This window comes from Drosophila bipectinata, chromosome 3R (assembly GCF_030179905.1).
Source record: "Drosophila bipectinata strain 14024-0381.07 chromosome 3R, DbipHiC1v2, whole genome shotgun sequence".
NCBI classification, from domain to species: Eukaryota; Metazoa; Arthropoda; class Insecta; order Diptera; family Drosophilidae; genus Drosophila; species Drosophila bipectinata.
The window spans coordinates 14,951,257-14,974,316 of record NC_091739.1 but is presented as its reverse complement, the minus strand read 5'-3'; the positions used below and the strand labels follow the sequence as shown (position 1 = coordinate 14,974,316).

At 46.6% G+C, this 23,060-nt stretch overlaps 2 protein-coding genes and 1 non-coding gene across 4 annotated transcripts; 2 read left to right on the top strand and 1 right to left on the bottom strand.

Moving 5' to 3' along the window:
• The first annotated feature begins 99 nt into the window (after positions 1 to 99).
• spg (dedicator of cytokinesis spg) lies at positions 100 to 23,060 on the top strand. Of its 2 annotated transcripts, XM_017247536.3 has the most exons (12): positions 100 to 1,140; positions 6,534 to 6,775; positions 6,837 to 6,985; positions 15,523 to 15,643; positions 15,706 to 17,677; positions 17,738 to 18,558; positions 18,618 to 18,727; positions 18,845 to 18,862; positions 19,013 to 19,219; positions 19,284 to 19,458; positions 19,521 to 19,742; positions 19,801 to 23,060. In XM_017247536.3, exons 1-12 carry the CDS (start codon positions 1,107 to 1,109, stop codon positions 21,718 to 21,720), a joined length of 5,991 nt encoding a protein of 1,996 aa, XP_017103025.2. In that variant the 5' UTR covers positions 100 to 1,106; the 3' UTR covers positions 21,721 to 23,060. The 2 variants fall into 2 exon arrangements, with proteins under 2 accessions (XP_017103025.2, XP_070136848.1); XM_070280747.1 differs by lacking the exon at positions 18,845 to 18,862.
• On the top strand, positions 4,257 to 4,328 carry TRNAM-CAU (transfer RNA methionine (anticodon CAU)). Its single transcript has one exon. It is a non-coding gene; the product is annotated as a tRNA-Met (tRNA).
• Positions 7,074 to 12,125, bottom strand: Inx3 (innexin 3). The gene is made up of 6 exons (XM_070280752.1): positions 12,111 to 12,125; positions 10,133 to 10,347; positions 8,914 to 9,122; positions 8,395 to 8,855; positions 8,188 to 8,341; positions 7,074 to 8,125 (listed from the first exon to the last, which is right to left on the bottom strand). The coding sequence occupies exons 2-6, from the start codon at positions 10,293 to 10,295 to the stop codon at positions 7,925 to 7,927; spliced, it is 1,188 nt and encodes a 395-aa protein (XP_070136853.1). The 5' UTR covers positions 10,296 to 10,347; positions 12,111 to 12,125; the 3' UTR covers positions 7,074 to 7,924.

Sequence of the window (23,060 nt, the reverse complement as noted above, 5' to 3'; positions counted from 1 at the left end):
GCAATGTAAGCAACAGATCTGGCAACACTGCTGTTTAATCCAAATGGGATCCACTTCTACGGAATAACAGATATTCCTACAGATTTATGTTAACAGCGGAGTGCGCCGGACCTTTGTTGTTGGCCCCGGAAGTTTACGATTTTCTTAAAGCGGTCCAGTGTTTTAATTAAAATCGCAATAACCGACGAAACCAATTCTTTCCGCTTAATCAAAAGAATTAAAAAAATATATAAAACGTATAGATTATTTAAAAAATATAATATTTCAAAGGATATTACACGAAAAGTCCTGCCGCAAATTAAATAAAATCGCAAAGAAACCAGTATCATATCCCTTTTAGGGCACTGGTTTGAGACCCAAATATTTCGTAAAATAAATAAATCAAATACCATTTAAAAAATAAAAACTTAATTCGCAAAAAGTTGTTTTTTGTTTATTTCGAAACCCGTTTAAAACGGCAACCCTGGCTAACAGCTGATCGCGATTTTTGTTGTTGCCCCCCGAAAAGTGCGGAAAAGTGCGAAAGACGCGGAAAAGCCCACACTGCAAATAGAAAAAAATCCACAAGATATTAACACGCCAGAAAGGAGAAAATTAGCAGACTGGCGGCAAAGAAAGGAGAGTGACGACACGAAGACTGCAGTTGGGGGACCGAAATTCGTATTGATTTTCTTGTGTTTTTGGTGTGTGCGCGAAAGGGCAACAACAAAGGCGAATCAACCACTTTGGAGACAGCCACTCCACCTTGCTGGGCGACGATAATCATCATCAACAATCGCAGCAGCTTGTATCAACAATGTAGACAAGTTAGCTAGCTAGTGTAGTTGTAGTTATTAATCAAGTGAGAGCGAGAGAGGGAGAGGGAGAGCGAGAGCAGGAGGCGTCGCAGCAGCAGCCCCCCAAAACAACAACAAAAGCGAAAGTTTCAGTGTCGCGAGTGTGCGTTTGTGTGCAAAAATGGTGGATATGAAAATATAAGCAGTAATAAATGCAAATTTGCCCCAAAATGTCCCCAAGTCAGTAAGACTTTTGGTTTCATCACACGCTGGAGGAGGGAGTGGCCGTGTTGGTAATATTGTATATTGGAAACCAAGCAGCAAACAAAAATGTGGATACCATCGAACAACAAATACGGTGTTGGTGAGTTGAAGTAAAATTAAAAAAAAGGAAAAATACTTGCATCCCCTTGCCACCCAACCACCCATCAGCGTGTCCAACCCCCAACACCCGCCTCCTTCCCCCCGGCGTACGTCACGTGCGTCGCCTTTGTTTTTATTGTTGCCTTTTGAGGCGATTCACAGTTTTTTCCGCGAAACGCCGGATACGCCAACCACCCCCACAGTCTCGTCGGAGGGAGGAAAAGCGATTTTTCTACTTATTTTTGTACACAAAACTGTTTGTAGCATCATCAGCATGTAGCATCCACCCCCCCTCGTCACCTCCTTTCATTCAAAGAGATTTTCCTGTTTGTTGTTGCTGCCATGCTGCGATTTGATGTGTTTATATACAGAGAGAGATGAGAGTTTCCCGCACGCTTTTCTTCGTCGCGCTTTTCTGCCGTCTTGTTGCCAATGGCCTTTGAGACCGAGACCAGGTGTTGCCAATTTAAATGCTTTCGTAATTACAGTTTCGAGTCAGAGTGGTCAGGCCACACTTTTGCGACAGGAATGGACTTGTTTTGATAACAGCTTATAGTACTACTCTCCAGAACAATGGAAGTCTCCGCATGTCCGCATTATCTCCACATTCGTCACACTTTTCGCTTCAATAGCTGTGCTTAACAAATTGCTAAGGGGGCTGGGGGGGCAGGGCAGGGCGGAAGACTGTCTTCTGGTGCAGCATCTTCAGTGGCTACAGCGGCCGGTGCCAAGTTTATTCAATTCATTCTGTGTCGCTTCAATGGTTTTATTTGTTGGCCAGATAAGCGCCAATTTTTTCATTGTTGTAGAGATGCCCTACCTAAAAGCATATTTGTTATGTTATCAAGCTTAAAAAAATAATATTATTATTATTTTTAGTGAGATGGTGATCTTATTCTTAAGATAATTTTATAATATAATAATTATTCTTTTTTTTTTTAAAGGGTGTTTTTTTATTCTACTTTATACTTTATTAAAATTTCTTCTCTTTTATGCTTCTTCTGCTCCAGTTTCTCCATTCTCTGTGGCTTTTGTGCTCACTGATGCCTGCCCCACATTTAACATCTAACCCCACAAGATTGCCATGAGAAGCGGTCAAAGTTTACACAAATCAATCAGTCAATCAGTCAGTCAGTCAGTCACTTGCACTAACATCATTAGCGATTCAAAATCGGCTGTCAAGCCAACGCCCTAACCTTGCACAATGCCCATACCCTGCCCATCCTGCCCAGAGCCACGTGCTGGGCCAATGACTTCATTACCATCTCGCACTCATTGTCTGCTTGGATCGACTCCCTGAGTGGATCTACCATGTAATTATTAAAGTATACACTGTGGAATATCCATAACTTGGCAAATAATGCAACTTCCAAGATAATGCAGACTATCAGTTCCAAGTTAGTAGTTCCAACACTATAACTAACTCTATCTAATCGCTTTTTTTGTTTAAATTATAATAAAATATACCATTTAAAACGCAATTTAATTTTTTTTTAAGTTCCAAGTTCAACTTTGGTTGCCATTTTCCCTCAATTGCTCAGCGAGTCGAGTGCACAATGGAGGACAATTTGCGGAGCAACCCTCCTCGGGGCTCAGCCATGCGGGTCAGTTCCATCCCATGCCAGAGTTGCCAAACTTAGATTTTAAGCTAAAAGTTTACGCAGCATTCCCTTTTTTTTTTTGGCGAAAATAAATAAATTTGGGGAGAGTTGGAGTTTTGAGGCACAGCCTGCGGCACCGGAAGTTGCTGCTACTGTGGCAGCTCTTGTCTGGGTGCCTTTTTCCACTGAATTCCGTTTGTCGCAGCCGGCAATTTCAGTTTCAACTTTAATTTAATATTCATTTTATGCATTTGGCCAATGGAGCTGGCTGGTCTTCCTTCCTTCCACACACACACACACACACTCTTGCACCCATGACTGAGCATAAAATTGATTCATTTCCATTGTTTAATATTCTCATGAGTGTGTATGAGTGGGGAAGTTGTGAGTTTTACTTCCATAATTCGTCTTTAACGATTTATTTATGAATCGCCTTTTGTGGGCCACACTGGGGGTGGACACGCGGCGTATGATTAACAATCCAAACACACGCATATACCTATCAGGCTGGCATTTGGTGGCATTATCGGTCATAGGGCCGGATGGACGAGTGTCCCCATCCGTTTGGCTGATTTATGGAAATGCTGGCCAGGCCAAGGAAGGTGGTGGAACCCCCTTCTAGGTAGACCATCGATAAGCCAGGCTAGATAACAGGTAACTGACTGTTACCTGTCGTCGGCAATGAGTTCCTAAATCAAGAATAAGTATTCTAAAAATAATTATCAAGTACTTCCGCAGGGGGAATTGGCCCTAACAGTTGTTGGCTATTGATTCGATATTTGGGGGAATATGGTCAGTTCCAAATGCCATCGCCATGTGGCTGGAAAATGTTCATCTAAATGCAAAAAATATAAAAAGCCAACAAACCAGTCGGTATATATATGACTATGTGTACAAAATGCATTTAATTACGGTAGTGCCAGTGCCATAACGAGCCACAAAATCCATATAGTAAGCAAATATTTCCGAGTATTGCACATCACGTATATATCTACGTATATATGCCATGTCAATAGATACATACTGACATCCACATGCATGTATTTATTCTCCAGCTTAATAGCCTCAACTCGCAATTATAATAAAGGCAGGAGGAAGCTTTGTGGAGCATGTGTGTCAGCATCCCATTTCAACTAGCTCCATTATTCAGACAATGGCTGTGATAATGACATCTGATTGACATTTGGGTCAGGCTTCCTGCTATGGACAACCTGTCGTCCAGAGATCTCCTCAAAGTTAAGAGATATAGTCTTGTGCCGATTAAGTTATACCCTTAAATACCCTATAATATTACTCATATACTTATGATCTTAATTAATGATTCATAAGGAGTACCAGTAGTCGCAGTTTAATCGTAGTTCTATATAGTTCTATAGTTCTTTGTACTTTAAGACTACTTTCTAAGATATATCTATATCCACTCCTTAAAAACACTCCATACCGTATTACCGTATTATCGTAAACCTATTTCCTATATCGTATCGTATCTAAAAACTGAGTCACTCTCTTACCAACAAGCAGAGTGGCGCAGTGGAAGCGTGCTGGGCCCATAACCCAGAGGTCCGAGGATCGAAACCTTGTTCTGCTATTAGTCAGTATTTTTTAATAATTTAATATTATTTTACTAATTTATTTTTTTTTAAGAATATGCATCCTTAAAGGATCAAAGATAATTGGAACCGTTTTAGGCCATCCACTTGACCCACTTGGCGGCATTTTCCCTTTCCGCTGCCGACCTCGCATTGTCGTGTGTTTTAACACAATTAATTAATTAAATTCTTAAGCCTCCCCGGTGGCACTTGTGGCGGGGTTAAGTGTAAAGCAGGGGACTCCCCTTTGTGGCTCCCCCAAGACCCCACTCCTCGCCAGCCCCCTCATTTAATCCATTTGCAGACGAGCTTCTGCTGCAGTGGCTGTGGTTCGAGTTCATATATATATACATATAGTTGTGCAACCCAGGCAGCTCTTTCATTTAATTTAAAATTATTTTCCGCCTAGCTCCCCTCACTCCCCTCTTTTAGCAGGCATGCACTTGGCTTAACGACTTTTTTATTTAAATACGTTTGTTGACATTGCGGCGGACTTGTTGGAGAGTGAGTTCATTGTGTCTCCCCTCCCTTCCGAACAGCTTTGTCCTTTTTTCCTTATCGCCCTTATGATGTAAGCCAAGCCCTTTGGGATACTGCATTCATCGTAAAAGTAATTAAAGGACTCGAGGCCCCCTGATGATGATGATCCTGCCAATTTCTAGAGGCACTTTAAGGCACTTTTATGAAATTTAATATTTGCCTAAGAGGCTCATTAACTAGTTGATATAGTAGAGTGTAAAAGCAGTTCGTAATATTAAAAGTAGTAATATAGTCTAACCCTCTTATCTCTTAAATAATAACAATTAATCAAATACCCTTTTTAAAGCTTAAGCTTTTCGCTTAGAACCTCCTTTGAAAGCGTTGGCTTTTCCTGGTGGCGTTAGTTGATTGCCAGACCGACGCCTGCCTAATGTGACTGACCTAAATAGTGGAAATGCTTGGTTGGCACTTTGCCTGGGCTGGCTCCCCCCCTACACAGTGAGAAAATATGACCCACTCCCCACACAAATAACTTAAAAGCTATTAATTTTAGGTGGTTTTCCTTTGATCTTCTTCTCTAGAATATATATTATTATGATCTTTGGGGGGAGTGGGGGTCTTCTGTATTTCTCCAAGTGTATATGTGTGTGTGTGCTCATTTGCTGGAGTGTGTTTGGCTGCGCCAGTTGAAGTGGCATGGCGGGGCCAGAGCAAGATCTTCAACTGGCATTTTAAATTATAAAATTCTTGCTATTTAGCATCTCCAGAATTAATTTAAATCAGTCCTATCCCCATATTGAAGCCAGTTAGAGGCAGCTGGCTGCTGGCTGGCATAAAGTCGAAGCATAAAGCACTCGCGGACTCGCTGGAAGCAACAACAGGAAGCCGTTTGCCCATTTTCATGGCATTGAAGCATTCCATTTTACATCACTCCCCCGCCACCATGCCATGCCCCACTCTGTTTGTCTGTCTGCCTGGGCGTGCGTTTTATTAGCTCCTTTCGTTGATATGCTCATGCCGTGCTCGCTCGTTTGTCTTTCAACAAGGGAGCCCACATCCACATCCACATACACATCCACATACACATCCAGAAGCACCACCACCACCCTAGCTGGGCCCCGGGTGCTCCTCCTCTTGCGGCGCCTCCCAGACTACCAGAGTGTGCCTTGCATTTGTAATTCATACACGTGGAGAAATTTTCCAAAGGTTTGGAGATGGTTTCCGGGAATTCGTATTAACTTGGCCAATACATCGACTATGAATCATGCCGAGGGAAATCGAATTATTTGGGTTATGCGTCATGGTCCAGATGGCTCTATTTTCTTAGAGAATCTTTAGAATGCTTGACTTCCAGTGTAGACGTTGCTATGGCCACCATAGCCCAGCATTGCGGATATATCCCAGCAGCGCAGCTCCTGCCGCCCCGACTCTGAGCCTCAGTTCTGGCTCGGAGTTGAGAGCCAAAGTGTTCGATGGCTCATTGTTTTCCCCGGCCGGGCAGACATGCACCTCCATATAGAAACATATTTTCTTTTCATAGCCATTTGCCTATTTATAGTTGAAGTATTTATTGTTGCTCCGCCACTCGTGGCATGCTCAAGTGGCCACTCGGGGAAGCACTTTAATTGCCACGCCACAGATGGATGGCAATGTCATGGCCAAGAAAAGGCAACGCAACTGGTTGTAATCCAAAAGGATACTAATAACTTTCTTCTGCTTTCTAGCCGTCCACAACTGGCATGGCGATGTCCGCTTTGGCCTGGCCCTCGATGTGGGCGATTCCGTGGACATTGTGGAGGAATGCAGCCACTGGTATCGCGGCTCCTGTCCCCGAAAATCCCGTACCGTTGGCATCTTTCCCAAGACCTATGTCAACATCAAGGACCTGACCAAAATCGATCCAGTTGTGGCCGAATGCACCCAAGTCCTGCGCGAATGGTCAGAGATCTGGAAGCGTCTCTTTGTGGTAAGTTAGCTATTAAATATTTTGTAAAAATTTGTAGCTAATATTTATTATTTTTTTTAAGGATCGGGAGACGTACAAGTTCCAAACCCTGCGAAAGGTCATGTTTTCCATATTGGAGAGTCGCCGAGAGCTCCTAAGTGCCACCATGACTCAGGATCAGACTTTAGAGCTTCAAATGGTTGTGGTTTCAAAAATCGATTGGGGAAATCGGTAAGTATTATTAGTATTATTGTTATAGATATCACAACCACGACCTCGCTGAAATCCGGTTTAGATACTTAAAAGAAAAATTCCAAAATTTAGCAGAAATTGTATATAGAATATTTATTACAACTTTGAACTTAGATAGCTTGGGTTCTCTTTTGCTTTTGCTTTTTATGTAAAATGTGTTCTTTTCTAGCAATAATCACAATAATTTTGTTATAAACAAAATTCCCTTAAAATTACGATATATGTATATCTGTAGACTAAATGTTAGGACAAAATAGCGAGAGCATACTCGTTTAAATAATCGCAATCTTATGATTACTACAATTGTATATAGATCAACGTTTCGTGAGCGGTGAGCAGGTATATCTATATCTGCATGGTTATTATCCGTATCTGTATCTTTAACCCACTATGGAGCTATCGAGCTAACTTTTTAAACTTAATTGTATATTTTAAAATGGCGCATCATGGTCAACGATCGGAGTGATAATCGATCGGTATATGGGATCCTGATCCTTCATCCTCCCACTTGGTCTCAACCTACAAATTGCACGGTCTGCTGTGTCCCCCACCTTCTCCTTCTCCTCCTCCGTAGCTGCTCCTCTCACTCATTAGCTCCTTAAGTTTTCTGTGTCACTGACAAACTGCACCTGTCTCTCCTGTCTCCTGGCTGTCTGGCTGGCTGGGGACCAAATATTCAAAGACTATAGTTTTTCCTTATAATTTTGCTAAATATATATTTTTGCATTAGAACGTTATCGAGTTATCTCCGAAAGGGTAATGTTCGAGGATCATTCTTGGTGGCAGACATGGAAATACCTAACTTCATGACACAAAACTCCAACTCTCTCCTATATATCTCCTCCTTCCTATCATCGCCCTACAAATATTATTGAGAAATCATTGAAATGATGCCACTCCGCCGGTGGGGATGTGGGCTTATGTCTCGGTCTCCTTGCCGCCGCCGAAGCTCTCGACGGGCGGATAGATCGGATGGCTGATGGGATTCATTTCGAGGGTCGAGGGAGCCGAGGGGGTCCGAGAGGCGCCCAGCAATCCACACAGTTGCTGCAACATATCGCTGTACGATCTTGTGCTCAGGTTCTGGCTAAGGAAGTGCAAGATGAGGAAGTCACCAATCTAAAGGAGATAATAGAACCATTAGAACCAGGAACCAGATATTAGAGGACCAGAGTACTAACCTCCAGGCGCCTGACCAGTCCGGCGATCTCCTTGCGCTGGCCGGAGCGGTAGGAGCGCTTGATGATCGTCTCCCGGGTTGTGGGCATCATAATAGTCACCAGTGAGTAGAGCACAGCACCACCAGAGATGGTGGCCAAGATAATAAACCAGAACCTGAAAGATAGTCATTAGTGGCCGGTCCTAGAACCATCTTAGAGCCAACCTACCACAGGAAGATGTAGATCTTCTCGTTAAGGATATTCAAGGCCAGGACACAGAGTGTGTCATGCTTCTGAATGGATCCGCTGGGACCGAACTTGTGGAAGGTGCACTTGGTTAGTCTGGGAAAGATCTCGATCATGGGATCGTAGCGTTTGTCCTGGTCCATGTTCGAGAACTTGACCACATCCGTGCCGTAGGACATGAAAGCACCGCCCAGGAACTTATCCACCATGAAAATATTGACAATCACATTGACAAAGTTGAGCAGCTCGCAGAGGAAGTAGGCGAAGGAGTACCCATTGTGGGTGTTCAGGCTATTGACGAAGTACTTGAGGATGCGATCCTGGCGCTCCCGACGATAATCATCCGGCACACTGACCATTCCACGCAGGCCATCGGTGATCATCCGGATCTTGCCATCCTCCATGTTCTTCCAGATCCAGTGAGGAACATAGAACATAAGACCCTGGAAAATATAGTTATATAATTATAGGATCTTGTAGGGACTTAGTAGGAAACCTTACCTGGAAAAATAGCACAAATGGCACCCACTGATAGTAGCTATGATAGCGCTTCTCCTGACCATACTCGTTGCCCAATCCCGGGGCAGCCACATCTGTTCCTATCTGCCGGTGCTGCTGCCCGGGTATCGTGAACGTGTACGTAATCCAGCAGAAGGTGTTGATGACGTGCATCGGTATGGAGCCGTCGTTGATGCAACTTATGGGATCGCCTATGGAAGAGCCAGAGATAAAGATGCATTTGTAAGATACATGTATATAGCATATATATGCATTCATTCCCATTTATGTAATTTAAATCTAAAGAAATCCAAGTGCATTCCGGGCAACCTCGCATGCCGTCCGTCAACGTCAAGTGCCATTAGAGGCAATCTCTTGATTCCCCCGCTCCACAACCAACGGCGTTGTAGGTGCGGTTACGGTTACTGTTACGTGCTCTCAGGTAGACCTGCAACATGCTTTTTAGGGTGTGCCCCCCCAACTTCGAGCTAGACTTTGAGGTGGGGGGGGGGGGGGGGGGGGGGCAAACAAAATAGATACAAACAGACCTGCAGGGAGGCAGGGAGGTTCTGGTGGGCGGGGGAATACCCAGAATACCCAGAATACCAAACCGTCAATATTTAACCAAGGTTTTCGTCAGTTGTTCGCTTTTAGAGCACTTCTTTTAATGCACAAATATTTGTCTCGAAGCACACTAAGTCTAGAGAGTTAAAGCTAGAAATTCAGGCAGTTTTCTAACATTTGCTGATTAAAAGCCTTAATGACAAATAATAGGGCAAAGTGTCAAGATCAGTCGAAAGTTAATCAGTTTATTTTTGTTTATTTACTCGAACGATACAATTTAAATGAAAATGAGCCACTTTCGAAGCTCAATTGAGAGCGTGGGAAGCAAAAAGAGTTTATTAATTGTATCTTATTTCAAAACACTTCACTCCAGGCCCAGCTTGAGTCAGAAATACATTGATTTTCACGCACTGGAGGTGCCCTCCCGGGGCGAGCACATGACTCATATATGGGTTTCAGCGAAATCTGATCAACATGAGAATTAAAATTGTGAAAGCCAGCTCGGTTTTCAAGCTGCATTAGCAACAATGTTGCAATTGCCGGCACAAATAACCCAAAACTGGGTTAAGTATCCATATGCTAATCATGCCTAAATGGATGCACTAATTTTTAACTAAATTTTTCTAATATAGTTAGTGGGTGGGAGGTGCTAACTTACCAATCAGATTGTTTGCTGTTACAATAATGCAACAGGTGAAGAGAATGGCGGTCGTGATCCTGTAGTGGCACCGGAAAACCATATTGTCGATGACCGCCTTGTCTAGCAGATATCGTATCTTGACAAAGCCGGACACGGCCGAGACCATGCCAAAGACCGCCATGATGTTGTTGGTTGGTTGGTGCTGGTTGGTGCAACTGCTGCAACGAAGCTAACTGAAAGATGCGATAAAAAATAAGAGAGAAACTATTATATAAGAATTCCTTTTAAACCCCCATTGTTTTTCTCAGTGTTCTTTATACATAATTGTGTAGTATGTTTGCCTTGTGCGTTATCTAGGACAGACATGACATATTCCAAATTATTTCACCACCACTACCAGGCCCAGTCCCCAGTACCAAGCCCCAGGCCCCAGGCACTCGTACATACATACATATACCCTCTCCCACTCCCAATCTATGTACCGCCTTTCTGGTCTCGTCTGGTTGGGAATTCGGAGCGTTATCGTCGACAAGCCGCACTTACAATTAAGTAAGTGCTGCTTGGGCAGTGCCGGAACTGTTTGTTTGGAGGAGCCTCCTCCTCCTCTCCCCTCTCTGTGTGTGTTGTGCAATCTAATCTAATCTCCGTTAAGCCCCGTCGTCTAATAGGTTGAATGCCCTGCCCACTCCTCCGCCCATCGCTAACAAGTTCATCTCAAGAAGTCTCAGCTCTCAGAACCGGTACGGTACAGCTTTTTTTTGTCAACCCACGCATAAATTTCACTTTGTCCCCATACCATACGACTATATAGACTCCCCCATCCCCCCAAACCCTTTCCAAATCTTTCATCATTTCGGTGCTTTTTTTTGAGATTTTTTTGGAGTTTGGATCAGGTTCTGGTTGGCTTTCTTCTTCGGCTCTTTTGTTTATATGCAAATTTTTTTTCATCTTCTGATTTTTTTTTTGTTTGTTGGAATGGCCAGCAGAGTCTTGGGCCATTGTGTGTTTTGGCTGTATTTCATTTCGGCACGACAGATCGTATAACTCCAGAGTCAGCCACACACACACACACTCACGCTCTCTCTCTCTTCCGATTTTCGAACATACTTTTTTTCGAACATGCGCATTTCGAAAAGTATCTGTATCTGTATCTGCGCAGCGGCAGCGGCAGCTACTCCTTTTAAATGCATCTCAGCTTCTGCACTGAACATTCAATCTTACCACGCACACACACTCACACACTCTGACACACACACACAGATACACAGATACTGGAAGAGAGCAGACACTTTACTTCAATTTTCGACCTTTTCTTTCAATAAACTTTTTCGAAAAAAGACAAAAAAAAGAAACTGGTTTTAAGGTATTTTCTTTTTTTTTTTGGGGAGAGAACTGAGAGATCTTGAGACTGCCACTGTTTCTTCAGCTCCAGCTCTGGCTTTCGATGTGTTGGTGCTACCAAAGATTGGCAACTGCTGGCAACCTGCAAGTTGGCCAGAACCAAAAGCCAGAACCACCGTACCAAAGGCGTACCGACCCCTTTCGCACACTTAAGTGATTTCTTTGCTCCTGCCGAGTGGTGAGATATATGCCGTGTTCTCCACTCGCATTTAAATTTATTGCTGCCACTTTGACACTTTGGAAACGAGTTTTTGTATCTGCTGCTGTTGCTGCTACTCCGTTTCGGGCCATTAATTTGCCAGCCAAACAGCTTGTATTTATTATTTTTGCGAGACTAACTTTTTTTTTAAGACTTGTTCACAATGTTTCAGATTTTGTTGGCAGTGTTAGCTGCATTGTTGGAGATTTCTATTATACACAAGTACAAACACTCGCACCCACAGATACACTCGCACACAGACAGCTGGAATTGCATCCATAACTGCAGCACGGTGGTGTGCGTGCTGCTGCTGCTTGGTGGTTGCTGCTGCTGCTACTCAGTGGTGCTGAGCTGTGATTTTGATCAGTGGCTTCATTATTGGTCAGTAGCATACCCGGTTCGTATCTCGAAAATGGTGCAGCTGCTCTCAGCGGCGTTCAAAAACCTACTGACGCCAGTACCCACAACCCAGAGACACCCAGGCCCAGTCCGAGTCCGAGTCGGGCTCTCTCTCTGGCTCCGAATCTCGCTCTTCGTCGTGGTGGTTTTCCCTCCCCCGGTGCTCTCTGAACCAGTGATCGCAGCTGGTTCCAATTCGGGGTTTTCGAAATTACGCTCAAAACTGCATTTGCATTCGCTCGCAGTACCTGAGAGTATCTTTTACCTGGGCCTCTATCAAGGTAGGCCTCCAGGTAGACCTGCTTCGCTCACGTTCTTGAGCCGACTTGAGTTCTTGGGAAATGGAAATTGGTAAATCCATTGATTAGTTAGATCGGAGGAAAGGAGGAATCTATTATCGGTTCTACAACTCTATCTATATCATATCTAGATCTTGGATGAGAAACAGAGTTGTAGTAGGGTTGGGTCTTTAAGCTTTGGAAGAACTATTGAGTGAGGGTTTCTGACAGAGACAGATCTCATATGTAGTTCATAAACCTATCTCTACCTCTTATTATATTATTTCAATTATCTATAAGATATCTATGAGGTGTCTTGGCAATATCCCTTAGCAACTCATTATAAAAACATTTTCCAATCAATTCCCAAGAACTTGAGCTGACTGTCCATTTAATTTATCGTTATTTCGATGGAAGAGGAGCCTCCGCTCTGAAGTGCCTGCTTCCAAGTGGGTCCACTGGATCTATCTGTATTCCAGGGTTAAATGTGTCGCTGATCTGTCGATCCCTGCACCCATACCATGTCCTGCACATACTCAAGTTCACGAATACCACTGGCTTAGGGTCCAAAATGAAGATCCATTTGCATGCTGAGAGCTAGACAAGCAACGCAAAACTTGTTACCAAGCATTCCTCCAAGTAGTCAGTCCCTGGCCTCCAGCTCCCTCATCCATATCCCAAAGCCAGCTCCTTGGCTGTTGGAATGACTCAGCTCAGTGTCTTTGGCTGGCTGGCTGGCTGGCTGGTTCTTTAGTCTTGGCCATAATGAAATGGCATTTCGAAATGGCTGCTGCTGCTGCTGCTGTTTCGCGGTGGTTTGGTTTAGCTGCTGCTGTTTCCATGTCCTGAACTGCCACTCCGCTCTCCACATCGCTCTCCCCCCCCATCCTTCACCATGTTGCACTGTGTTTGTTTATTGTCAGTCGTGGCCCGTTGCCTGTTGCCGGTTGCCTGTGGCCTCTTGCCCAAGAAATGTATCTGCGAGCTACACCTTTTATAAAGACATTAAATACAAAATATATGGCATGTGTGATTGTGATACTGGGCCGTGTATCTGGGCCTCGGTCTTGCGATGCGAGTCGACCCATAGATACAATGCCATCGAACGTGTTGTTGGTGTTATTGCTTTTGTTTGTGGTTGACAGCTCTGCTTATCGAAGTGTAAATAATTAAATTTTTCTGTATCTTGTTGCGTCTTCTCGTTCAGTTCTTTTCCAGCCCTTTTTTTCCGCCGTTCTGTTGTGTCACATCTTCATAGATTCTTAACACTTTCGGACCGGGCTTAATTAAAAAAGTATTTGTTTGGCTCAGATAAACGCAGAGCTACCTACACATTTGGTCTTGGTTGTGGTGTTGGTGGCAGGATGTCCACCTGCCCGAGAGCTTCGGGTCAGTCACTTAATTAAAAACGACTTAAAGTGTTTATTACCAGCAGGGCTACTGTTTCGCGGGCGCACGCGCTTCGCTCATATTTGTATCCACGAGATACAATATTCCCTGAGATACATTTGGTCACGTCAACTCGCAGTTGTGGCTGCCGGAGCCAGGCGTAACAGAGGTGGCTTAAATTGACCTGGATTGGGGGGGGGGGGAGTAGAGGAGGAGTTGGAGGAGGATGGTTGATGGAGAGAGTTGAAAATTCTTCGAAGATCTTTCAGAGATACTCTCTCTCTCTCTGTTTGCTCTTGCTCTCAGCCAGTTAGGCTCTACTGGTTCCAGTTCCAAAAAAAGATCACTCTCTTTTAAGACCCGCTCTCTCTCTCTTCTCTCTCTCACCTGAGTTTCACCTGAGCCGGAGCCAGAGCGAAGCCGTTTAGGCCTCGTTAACAGCAAAACGGCTTCTTCGCCTTATGCTGGAGATGCTTATGCTTGTAACCTCTCGCTCTCTCTTTCTGTCTCCCTCTCTTTCTCTCACCTGTAGATCTCTGTCTCGCTCTCTGCGTAAGCCAGGTAGAAGTTCCAGCGTAGCCGAGGTAGCAACATCGTCAACGACGTCGCGACGTCGGGCCACAGAACAGCAGCAACATATTGCTGATGACGTTGGACGACCTGAACCTGGGCCATGGCTATGGCTATGGAACTCTTGGCCTGGCCAAGCGTTTTTCTTCTTCTTCTACTTGTTGTTCTTCTTCTTTTCTTTGGCTTTCTTCTTCTCGCATGCGCCACCGGAATGCCGTGAACCCATTAGCTGTATTGGGTACTGGATACTGGGTTTTGGCTGGTTTGGTGTTGTAAGAAGCCCCAAAATTTATGCGTCATACGGGCCATGCGATGATCATCATCATCATCATCACCATCATGGACATGTAAATTCCACTCTGTTGCCACTGTTCGAAGCATCGGTCACAGCAGGCACGTACTGGCCATAGATAGTGTGAAGTTAATGATCGACCCGAGTCATTTAGATACCGATCTCTGGCCATAGAACTCGATCGACTTTCCAAAACTTGTCCACCCAATACCCAATCGAGTTCGTGACAGGTTCTCAGACACCGGCACCCTTGACTCTGATTCTGATTCATTCAAAGGCGATTTGCATGAGTGGTACGGTACGTTGGAACATGATATACTATACCTATTGTTGTTCCATTTAAAAAGCGTAGTACCTATAGTAGGTAATCATATGAAACCTTTATACTATGGAGACTAAAAAGGGAAGAGAACAATGTACTTGGGTATTGTTTAATTATTTTTAACTTTCTTAACAGATATTTAAGTATGTTTTCTTATAGAATATATATACTATTTGTATTCTTAAAATAAATCCCCCTATAAAGTCTCTAAATTCGGTTCTATTTATGGGAATGGGATTCTGTGATTAATGATGATCATCCCTGATGACTGACCAAATTTGTATTTAATTCTTGGCGCTCCACACGACTCCTCCGTCAAGCGACAATTAATTACGAATCCGTCAGTTTCATTAAAGCTCAGATGGTTTTCCAAACAAACCGAAAACCCCCACCTGCCCATAGGGTTCCCCCTACATTTGTTGCTCCCACGATCCATTAAATTCTCCTATCGAAACGTGACAAAGTGCCCAAGTTGTTGTTTTAGCTGCAAGTTCTTTGTGATTTCTGCCCTATTATCGCTCCATAACTCAACCAGCGAATGCTTTTCAATCTTTGCAGTAAACTGGGTCTGGATCTGGTGCCCAGGGAGGGCCCATTGGCGGTGGATCCGCACAGCATTGGGATTGTCAAGCTCTACAATGTGCACGTGAGCAGTGCCGACAACGCCAAGGCCTCCTCGGTGAGTGATGATCTATTTCTTTAAATGATGCCTGATTTAAGTTTAAATTTATGACTTTGCAGAGTCGAGGGACGCTCCGGAGGAAGACCCAGCGGAAGATCCTCTCCCATCATCTGTACTTTTGCATGCGGGACTTTGGCCATCGGATCGGTGGCGATGATGCAGAGGTCTACTTCTTTCTCTACGATGGCACGCACATGCGACCGCTGTCGGAACGGTTTCTGGTCAAGATCTCCAAAGATGGTTTCTCCAACTACATCGAAAAGTTGCACAGCAATTGCACGGTGTTCACAGACTTGGGTGCCGCCGATCTCAACGAGGATCTGCATCTGGTGGCCGTGGTGATGCGCGTGGGCAAGATTATCCAATCGGACTCCATCAAGAAGATCGAGAAGAGCGGCACGCTCGGACATGGTCCGACTTTCCGGCGACCCTTTGGAGTGGGAGTGCTTTCGCTGGCAGACATCGCCCACTTTGACAGCAGCTTGGAGCAGTCCTCCGACGAACGGGAGTACAACTTCAAGCTGTTCCAGAGCGAGGAGAAGGACTTCCATCTGCTGCCCGAGCTGATCATTAAGAAGTCCAGCGGCAAGTACTCACCCATCCAGACGACTCAGGGTACCCAGGGCATTGTGGTGTCACTGAAGCTGCTGCACGGCGGGCTGGGGCAGGCGCGACAGGAGCAACCTCTGCTCTTCCAGGGCTCCACGATCACCCGGAAGATGGGCTTCCCCGACGTTATCATGCCCGGCGATGTCCGCAACGATCTCTTCTTAACCCTGGAACGCGGGGAGTTTGAGCGCGGAGGAAAGAACACCGGAAAGAACATCCTGGTGACCGTTGTGGTCTTGGATGTGGCGGGCAACGTTCTCTCCGACTGTCTGTGGGGCGCCTCGGGAATGGAATCGCAGTCGCAATACCGCTCCATGATCCTCTACCACCAGAATGCTCCCAGCTGGAACGAGATGCTGCGCCTGAGCGTTCCCATTGAGAAGTTTGCCACGGCCCATGTGCGATTCGAGTTCCGGCACTGCTCCACGAGGGACAAAACGGAGCCGAAACTGTTCGCCTTCAGCTTTGCCCGGCTGATGGACATGGGAGGCGCCACACTGAGTGATGGCCAGCACGAGCTGTATGTGTACAAGTGCGAGGATCCCGCCAAGCTACAGGCAGCCAACTACCTGCGGTTACAGTGCCGCCCGCGGGATGCCCAGGCGAAGATGGACTGCGGCGGCTGTTTCAGTCGCAGCTCCAAGGAGGTGTTCGTCCTACGCTCCCTGCTGTGCTCCACAAAGCTCACTCAGAACGCCGATCTGCTCTCGCTGCTCCAATGGAGGACACACCCGGAAACGATACAGGACTCCCTCACGGGAGTGCTGCGGCTGAACGACGAGGAGCTGGTCAAGTTCCTGCAGGACGTGCTGGACGCCCTGTTCGCCATGTTCTCGAACGAGGAGGGCAACAGCACCCAGCACTCGGGTCTGGTCTTCCACGTCCTGGTCAGCATCTTTAGTCTGCTGCAGAGCAACAAGTTCCAGCACTTCCGGCCGGTGATGAACGAGTACATCGAGAATCACTTCGCGGCCGCGTTGGTTTACAAGGGACTCATCACCTCCGTGGAGCACATGGCTGTCTTCATGACCAAGGCAGAGCACCCGGACCCTTTTCAAAAGTGCTTCGGTTCGCTGGAATACATCTTTAAGCTGCTGATCCAGTCCAGGAAGCTCTTTGCCCGAGCCACTGGTGGGCAGTACGAGGACTCGTTCCGGCGCGATCTCCACTCCCTGTTCACTGCCCTCAATGGAATGCTGGCCGTTCCCTCCTACGATGTCATCATTCCCACCCAGGAGGCGTTGTTGAACTCCACGGGTGTGGTCTTGGAGCAGCTGAAGGACACCCTGCCGGCGCCGGAGCTGGGAATGTTGGCCCGCAACATGCTGGATGCCATTCCGAGAGGAGCACCCATTCGTTTGATTCAGGCCAAGCTGCACGCAGTCAAGGATTTGGTGTCTGGGGAGCTATTCCACGAAGACGGTAGGTGGCTTTGAAGATGGTTTATTCCAACATATCCTAATTTGGTGCATATCCTTACAGATTCCCGGACTGTGGTGCTGTCGGTGGCGTGCAAGCACTTGCGCATGCATCTGGGACGACGCGATGAGCTGCGCTTGTGCGCCGAAATTCTTTCGGAGATTCTCAGCCAGCTTCACGAACTGCAGAAGGAACAGCGCGACAAGGTAACCAATACCCTGCAGCACGATCTTGACTCGCTGTGCAAGAACATCCTGGGCATCTTGATCCGTACGATCAGTATTATTATGGAGGGCTCCAATGCCGTGCTGCCGCAGCTGGTGGCCTGCCTGCTGGGACTGCTGCAGCTCCTCGACGAGACCCACTACAAGCGCTATTGGGACGAGCTGAGTCCCAACAAGGACCCGCGCGATCTGAAGGAGTTCCTCAGCAAGTCCCTGCAGGTGTATGAAGACCTGCTGGCCCAGGACTGGCATGTCTTCCCCAACGACTGGCTGGTCATGAAGCTGGCCGCCAACGATGTGCTGCGCATGTCGCTGGAGGAGTTTGCCAAGCCGCTGGTCTATCGGTTTCTGGGTCCACAGGCCTTCGACTCTCAGCTGTGGTGGTGCTACTTCAGCCTGGCGGTCTCCTTCCTCACCCAGCCGTCCCTCCAGCTGGAGCAGTACAGGGAGCCCAAGCGGCTCAAGATACTCCATTCGCATGGCGATATGCGGGTGCTAATGGGCTTCCAAATACTCAGCATGTGGTCGCAGCTGGGCGAGCAGAAGCTGCACTTTATACCGTCGATGGTGGGACCCTTCCTGGAGGTTACGTTGGTGCCAGAGCCCGCCTTGAGGAAGGCGACTCTCTCTGTGTTCTACGACATGATGCAGTGCGAGCAGGTGGGTTTCCCTTTGAGCTATCATGTTGATGACTCCTTCTTAATGATTGCTTCATGCAGGCCGCTCGAGGCTCCTTCCGGCTGGTGGAGAGCGAACTGATCGACAAGCTGGATCTGCTGATCAGCGGGAACAAGGGCGACGACGAGTACAGGGAGCTGTTCAGCACCATGTAAGTTGCTTTCAAACGCTTATGTTTAATGCCAAAATATGTACATAAATGTTTTGTAAATGTCTGTAAATATAAACATCACTTCACATTCATTGCAATCGCCATCCATAATAAAAGGGAGCATCTGAGCTTGGTGTAAGTTTAACTCTGTGCAATATTATTCTTTCCCTTAAACGTAGTTTGTCGTCTTTGTTAGCTTCTGTTGTTCTTATAATCATTTTGTAGCCTCACTTATCCATTAAAACTATTTAGGGCTTTTATTAATCCAATCTTTTGTGTTGTCAGCTTGCTGGAGAAGGTAAAGGTTGAGAACCCCAATTGGAAGGAGGCGGGCATTGCCTTCATTGGTTCTGTCACCCGGCTGCTGGAACGACTGCTGGACTATCGCAGTGTGATGCAGGGCGAGGAGAACCGGGATAAACGCATGACCTGCACAGTCAACCTCCTCAACTTTTACAAAAACGAAATCAATCGCAAGGAGATGTATCTTAGGTGGGTCTGCCCCCTTAGTTAGAAATGGATAAGGTTTTTATTTAAAATACTTCTTCCCTTTCAGATACATCTACAAGCTGCACGATCTACACCTTCAAGCCGAGAACTACACAGAGGCGGGCTTCACCCTCAAGCTATATGCCTCCATGCTGAGTTGGGATCGGGAGACCCAAAGCATTGTTCCTTTCGACAGCAGCGGCCAACCCGAGTGGCAACGCAAAGAGCAACTCTATCACGAGGTTAGTCTAGTACTTCATACTAGCCATAGAAAGCAAGACTTAAGTTTCTGTTTCGTTTCAAGATCCTCAAATACTTCGACAAGGGAAAGTGCTGGGAAAAGGGCATACCCCTGTGCAAGGAACTGGCCCAGCTCTATGAAACCCGTCGCTTCGACTACAACAAGTTAAGTGAGATTCTCATTCAAGAAGCCAAGTTCTTCCAGAATATCCTGACGCAGTTGCGCCCAGAGCCAGAATACTTCCGGGTAGGATTCTATGGGATGGGTTTGCCGCTCTTTGTGAGGGTAAGTCTTTCAGTAAAGTTGGTGAAGACCATACTTAAACTAACCACTCCCATAACAGAACAAGCAATTCGTTTATCGGGGACTGGAGTACGAGCGAATAGGAGCTTTTACGCAGCGGCTGCAGACAGAGTTTCCCAGCGCCCAGATCCTGAGCAACAACAGTCCCCCGGATAGTGCCATCCTCAACGCCCCCGATCAGTACATACAGATCAGCAATGTGAGACCGGTGGGCGATGCTCAGGCTCTGAAAACGGCAATGGTGCCAGTGCCTGAGAAAATCGCTAGGTTCTACGATGTCAATGACGTTACGCGGTTCATCTACGATCGGCCCATGTACAAGGGACCCGTCGACAAGGACAATGAGTTTAAGTCGCTGTGGATAGAGCGCACCATTCTGGACATAGCCAGCCCACTGCCCGGCATTCTCCGCTGGTTCGAGGTCAAGCACAAGTCCATGCTGGAGCTGACGCCGGTGGAGTATGCCTGCGAGATCATCAGCAACGCGGGCAAGGAGCTGGCCGAGCTCATTGTCCAATATAAGCGTGATCCCAAGCGCAACATTAATCCGTTTTCCATGCGCCTGCAGGGCACCATCGATGCGAATGTAATGGGTGGCATTAGCAAGTACCAGGAGGCCTTCTTCTCGGAGCAGTTCCTGAAATCGCCGCAAGGTGCTGGCCAGCAGGCAAACGTGCAGCGCCTGAAGACCCTGATACTGGAGCAGATACAGATCCTGGAGCAGGCCCTGGAGCTGCATGGCCAGCTGGCGCCCACGGGTGTCCAGCCACTGCACAACCGACTTTTGGAGCGCTTCTCGCAGCTGAAGCAGAGTCTGTCGGGCAGGCTTAAGCGCCAGCACTCGGAGAGCATTGTGAACACACCACTGCCTCCGCTGCCCACAGAGCAGCGAGTGGCTCAGGCCAGCACATCCTCCAGCGTGAATGCGCAACCCATTGGCAACTATGTCTACGACCTGGACGAGATCTATACGAAACCAGGAGACACCGTGCGTCCCGTGGATCCTCTCAGCTCATATCAGACACTAAGCAAGGAGAGCCTCACAATTCCTCTGGAGGAGAGTGCCGCCCCTCCAGTGCCGAACCGTCCGCGGTCCCAGAACTTCATCGCCAACGGGTCCATGGACAGTCCAGAAGTTCCTCCCAAGCGTCAGCCTGCGGCGAACTCTCCAAATGCTCCTCCATTGCCCCCCAGGGGAATAACGCCCGATAAGCGAGCCTCGAACCCAATGATCTTCAATGACTTTGGCAATGGAGATGCCGTTGGCCGCCGCCACTCGTCCCAGCAGCAGCAACACGGTCAGAAATACTCAGTGGTGGACATTAGCTATGATGATCCGGAGGCGGATCAGCAGCCGCATTCGTTGCCTCCGAACTTCCAGGATGCCAGCGGTGGGCACTTGAGCGTCTGCTTTGCCCCCAACGATTTTCGCGACTCGGGAATTTCCACGACCAGCTCCAGGGAGCTGAACCACATGAATCTCAATAACCTGGGAGACGATCAATCGACGATTTCGGTGCACCATCGGGAGCACTGTCGCATCAGCAGCAACGGCAGCCTGGACATGCACGTCGGCGTCTCGATGAACATCACCCAGCGGGAGAGCTCGACGAGTTCCTTTGACGTGGAGGATCTGCCGGTGCCGCCGCCGCCCATTCCGCCCAAGTCCCTGGCCGTGACGAGCAACGGTGTCAGCTTTGCTGGAATCGACGAAGCACACTCACCCAATCCAACCAGCACACAGTTCAACCACAGTCAGAATCAAACCCAGAATCATTCCATAAACAATCATTTGGGCCAGGAGCAGCAAAACGGCGTAGAAGATGGCTACAGCTTGCTCCAGCACCCGGTCAATGGGCTGGCCACTCTTCCGCCTCAGCCTGCTGCTGTCGAGGCCGCATCATCCACATCCGCCGTTGCATCCTCATCTAGTCACCAGCACGATGGCGGCACTTTTTGAGTTACAATATGTCGCTGCCATCATCCACCCGATCAGCCTCACCAGCCACACAAGCCATCCTCATCCACATCGACGTCGGCCAGCACGGCCACCGAAACGGGTACCGAGTCCACGGATTCCAGTTCGTCCACGACCTCAATGACTCCACCACCGCCTCCGCCGCCGCCGCCATCGTTCAGCCAGTACCATCAGTTCCAGCAGCCAGCGACGCCCCACTACTGCCAGGACTGCTTGTCGTCGCCGTCGCCGCCGCCCAGCACCGTCATCACCGAGCAGGCGCAGGTGCATGCTACACCAGGACTCTCCACGCCCCAGCCCCACATCGAGCACTGTTCCTGCGGCCTGAGCTTTTCTGTGGTCCAGGGACAGGAGGAGCTCTCGGGCCAGAGCCTAATATCTTCGAGGCTGTCCACGCTGGAGCGGTATCAGATAGAGGAGCAGGTGTCTAGCTGCCAGCACCACCACCACCATCACCACCAGACCAGTCAGGATGCACATGCGCAGACGGATTTCTCCTACGCCCAGCGCTAGAGTCGAAGGTTGTTCCGGTTGACCCACAGAGAGTGAGATTAAAGTTCGCCGCGTTTTTTATTCAATTTTTTAACTATGTTTTGTACGAACTATGTATTTTTAATCGAATATTTTTTGGTGCCAAATTTTTGCAGCAAGTCCAAAGCGCAATATATGAAACAAACGTTGTAATTAAATAGGTTGCTAATAATTATTTTACACATTAGTTTACATATTATTTTATTAAAATTATACAATTATACGGGGAATTGTCGCTAAAGTTACTAAGCAAATCAATAAGCTAAGAGAATAAAGATGAGAGTATTATAGAAAATGGGAAATCAAATACTAAAACCAAAACCACAACGCTAATCAAAATGAGAAACAACGCAAAAATATATACAGAAACCTAAAGACATCATCAAGCCGACAGAAAGTGCAATGCAAATCTTACTTTAAAAAACTTTAAAAAAAATATAAATGAATGAATGCATATATACACGACTACTACATATTTATTAGGAATTTTAAAGTGCTACTAGCTTCATAAAAGTCATATAGGTTTTTCATATTTGTACATTTTAAAAAAATATATATATTTATAATGAGTCTGCATATATGAATAGACATATATACATATATATCGGAATATTATTTACAACGCGCATCAATCAAAAGCGTTTAAATCATATTTAAAGTAATCATTAACTAAACTAGTCACCAACTCGAATAAATTAATATTATTAAAGCAAGCAAAAATACATATGGTCTATAAATGCATGGCGCAAGTGTAAGAATTTACTAAAGAATTTAATAAAGTATAAACAAGA

What these genes read in the sequence shown, in the direction of transcription:
- spg (XM_017247536.3), top strand. Translation starts at nt 1,107, where the DNA reads ATGTGGATACCATCGAACAACAAATACGGTGTTG. An exon ending in ACAACGCCAAGGCCTCCTCG is followed by an intron (nt 15,644 to 15,705) that starts GTGAGTGATGAT and finishes ATGACTTTGCAG; the next exon opens with AGTCGAGGGACGCTCCGGAG. An exon ending in CGCAAGGAGATGTATCTTAG is followed by an intron (nt 19,220 to 19,283) that starts GTGGGTCTGCCC and finishes CTTCCCTTTCAG; the next exon opens with ATACATCTACAAGCTGCACG.
- Inx3 (XM_070280752.1), bottom strand. Translation starts at nt 10,295, where the DNA reads ATGGCGGTCTTTGGCATGGTCTCGGCCGTGTCCGGCTTTGTCAAGATA. An exon ending in AACAGCAAACAATCTGATTG is followed by an intron (nt 9,123 to 10,132) that starts GTAAGTTAGCAC and finishes GCTCTTCCATAG; the next exon opens with GCGATCCCATAAGTTGCATC. An exon ending in CATTTGTGCTATTTTTCCAG is followed by an intron (nt 8,856 to 8,913) that starts GTAAGGTTTCCT and finishes TATATTTTCCAG; the next exon opens with GGTCTTATGTTCTATGTTCC.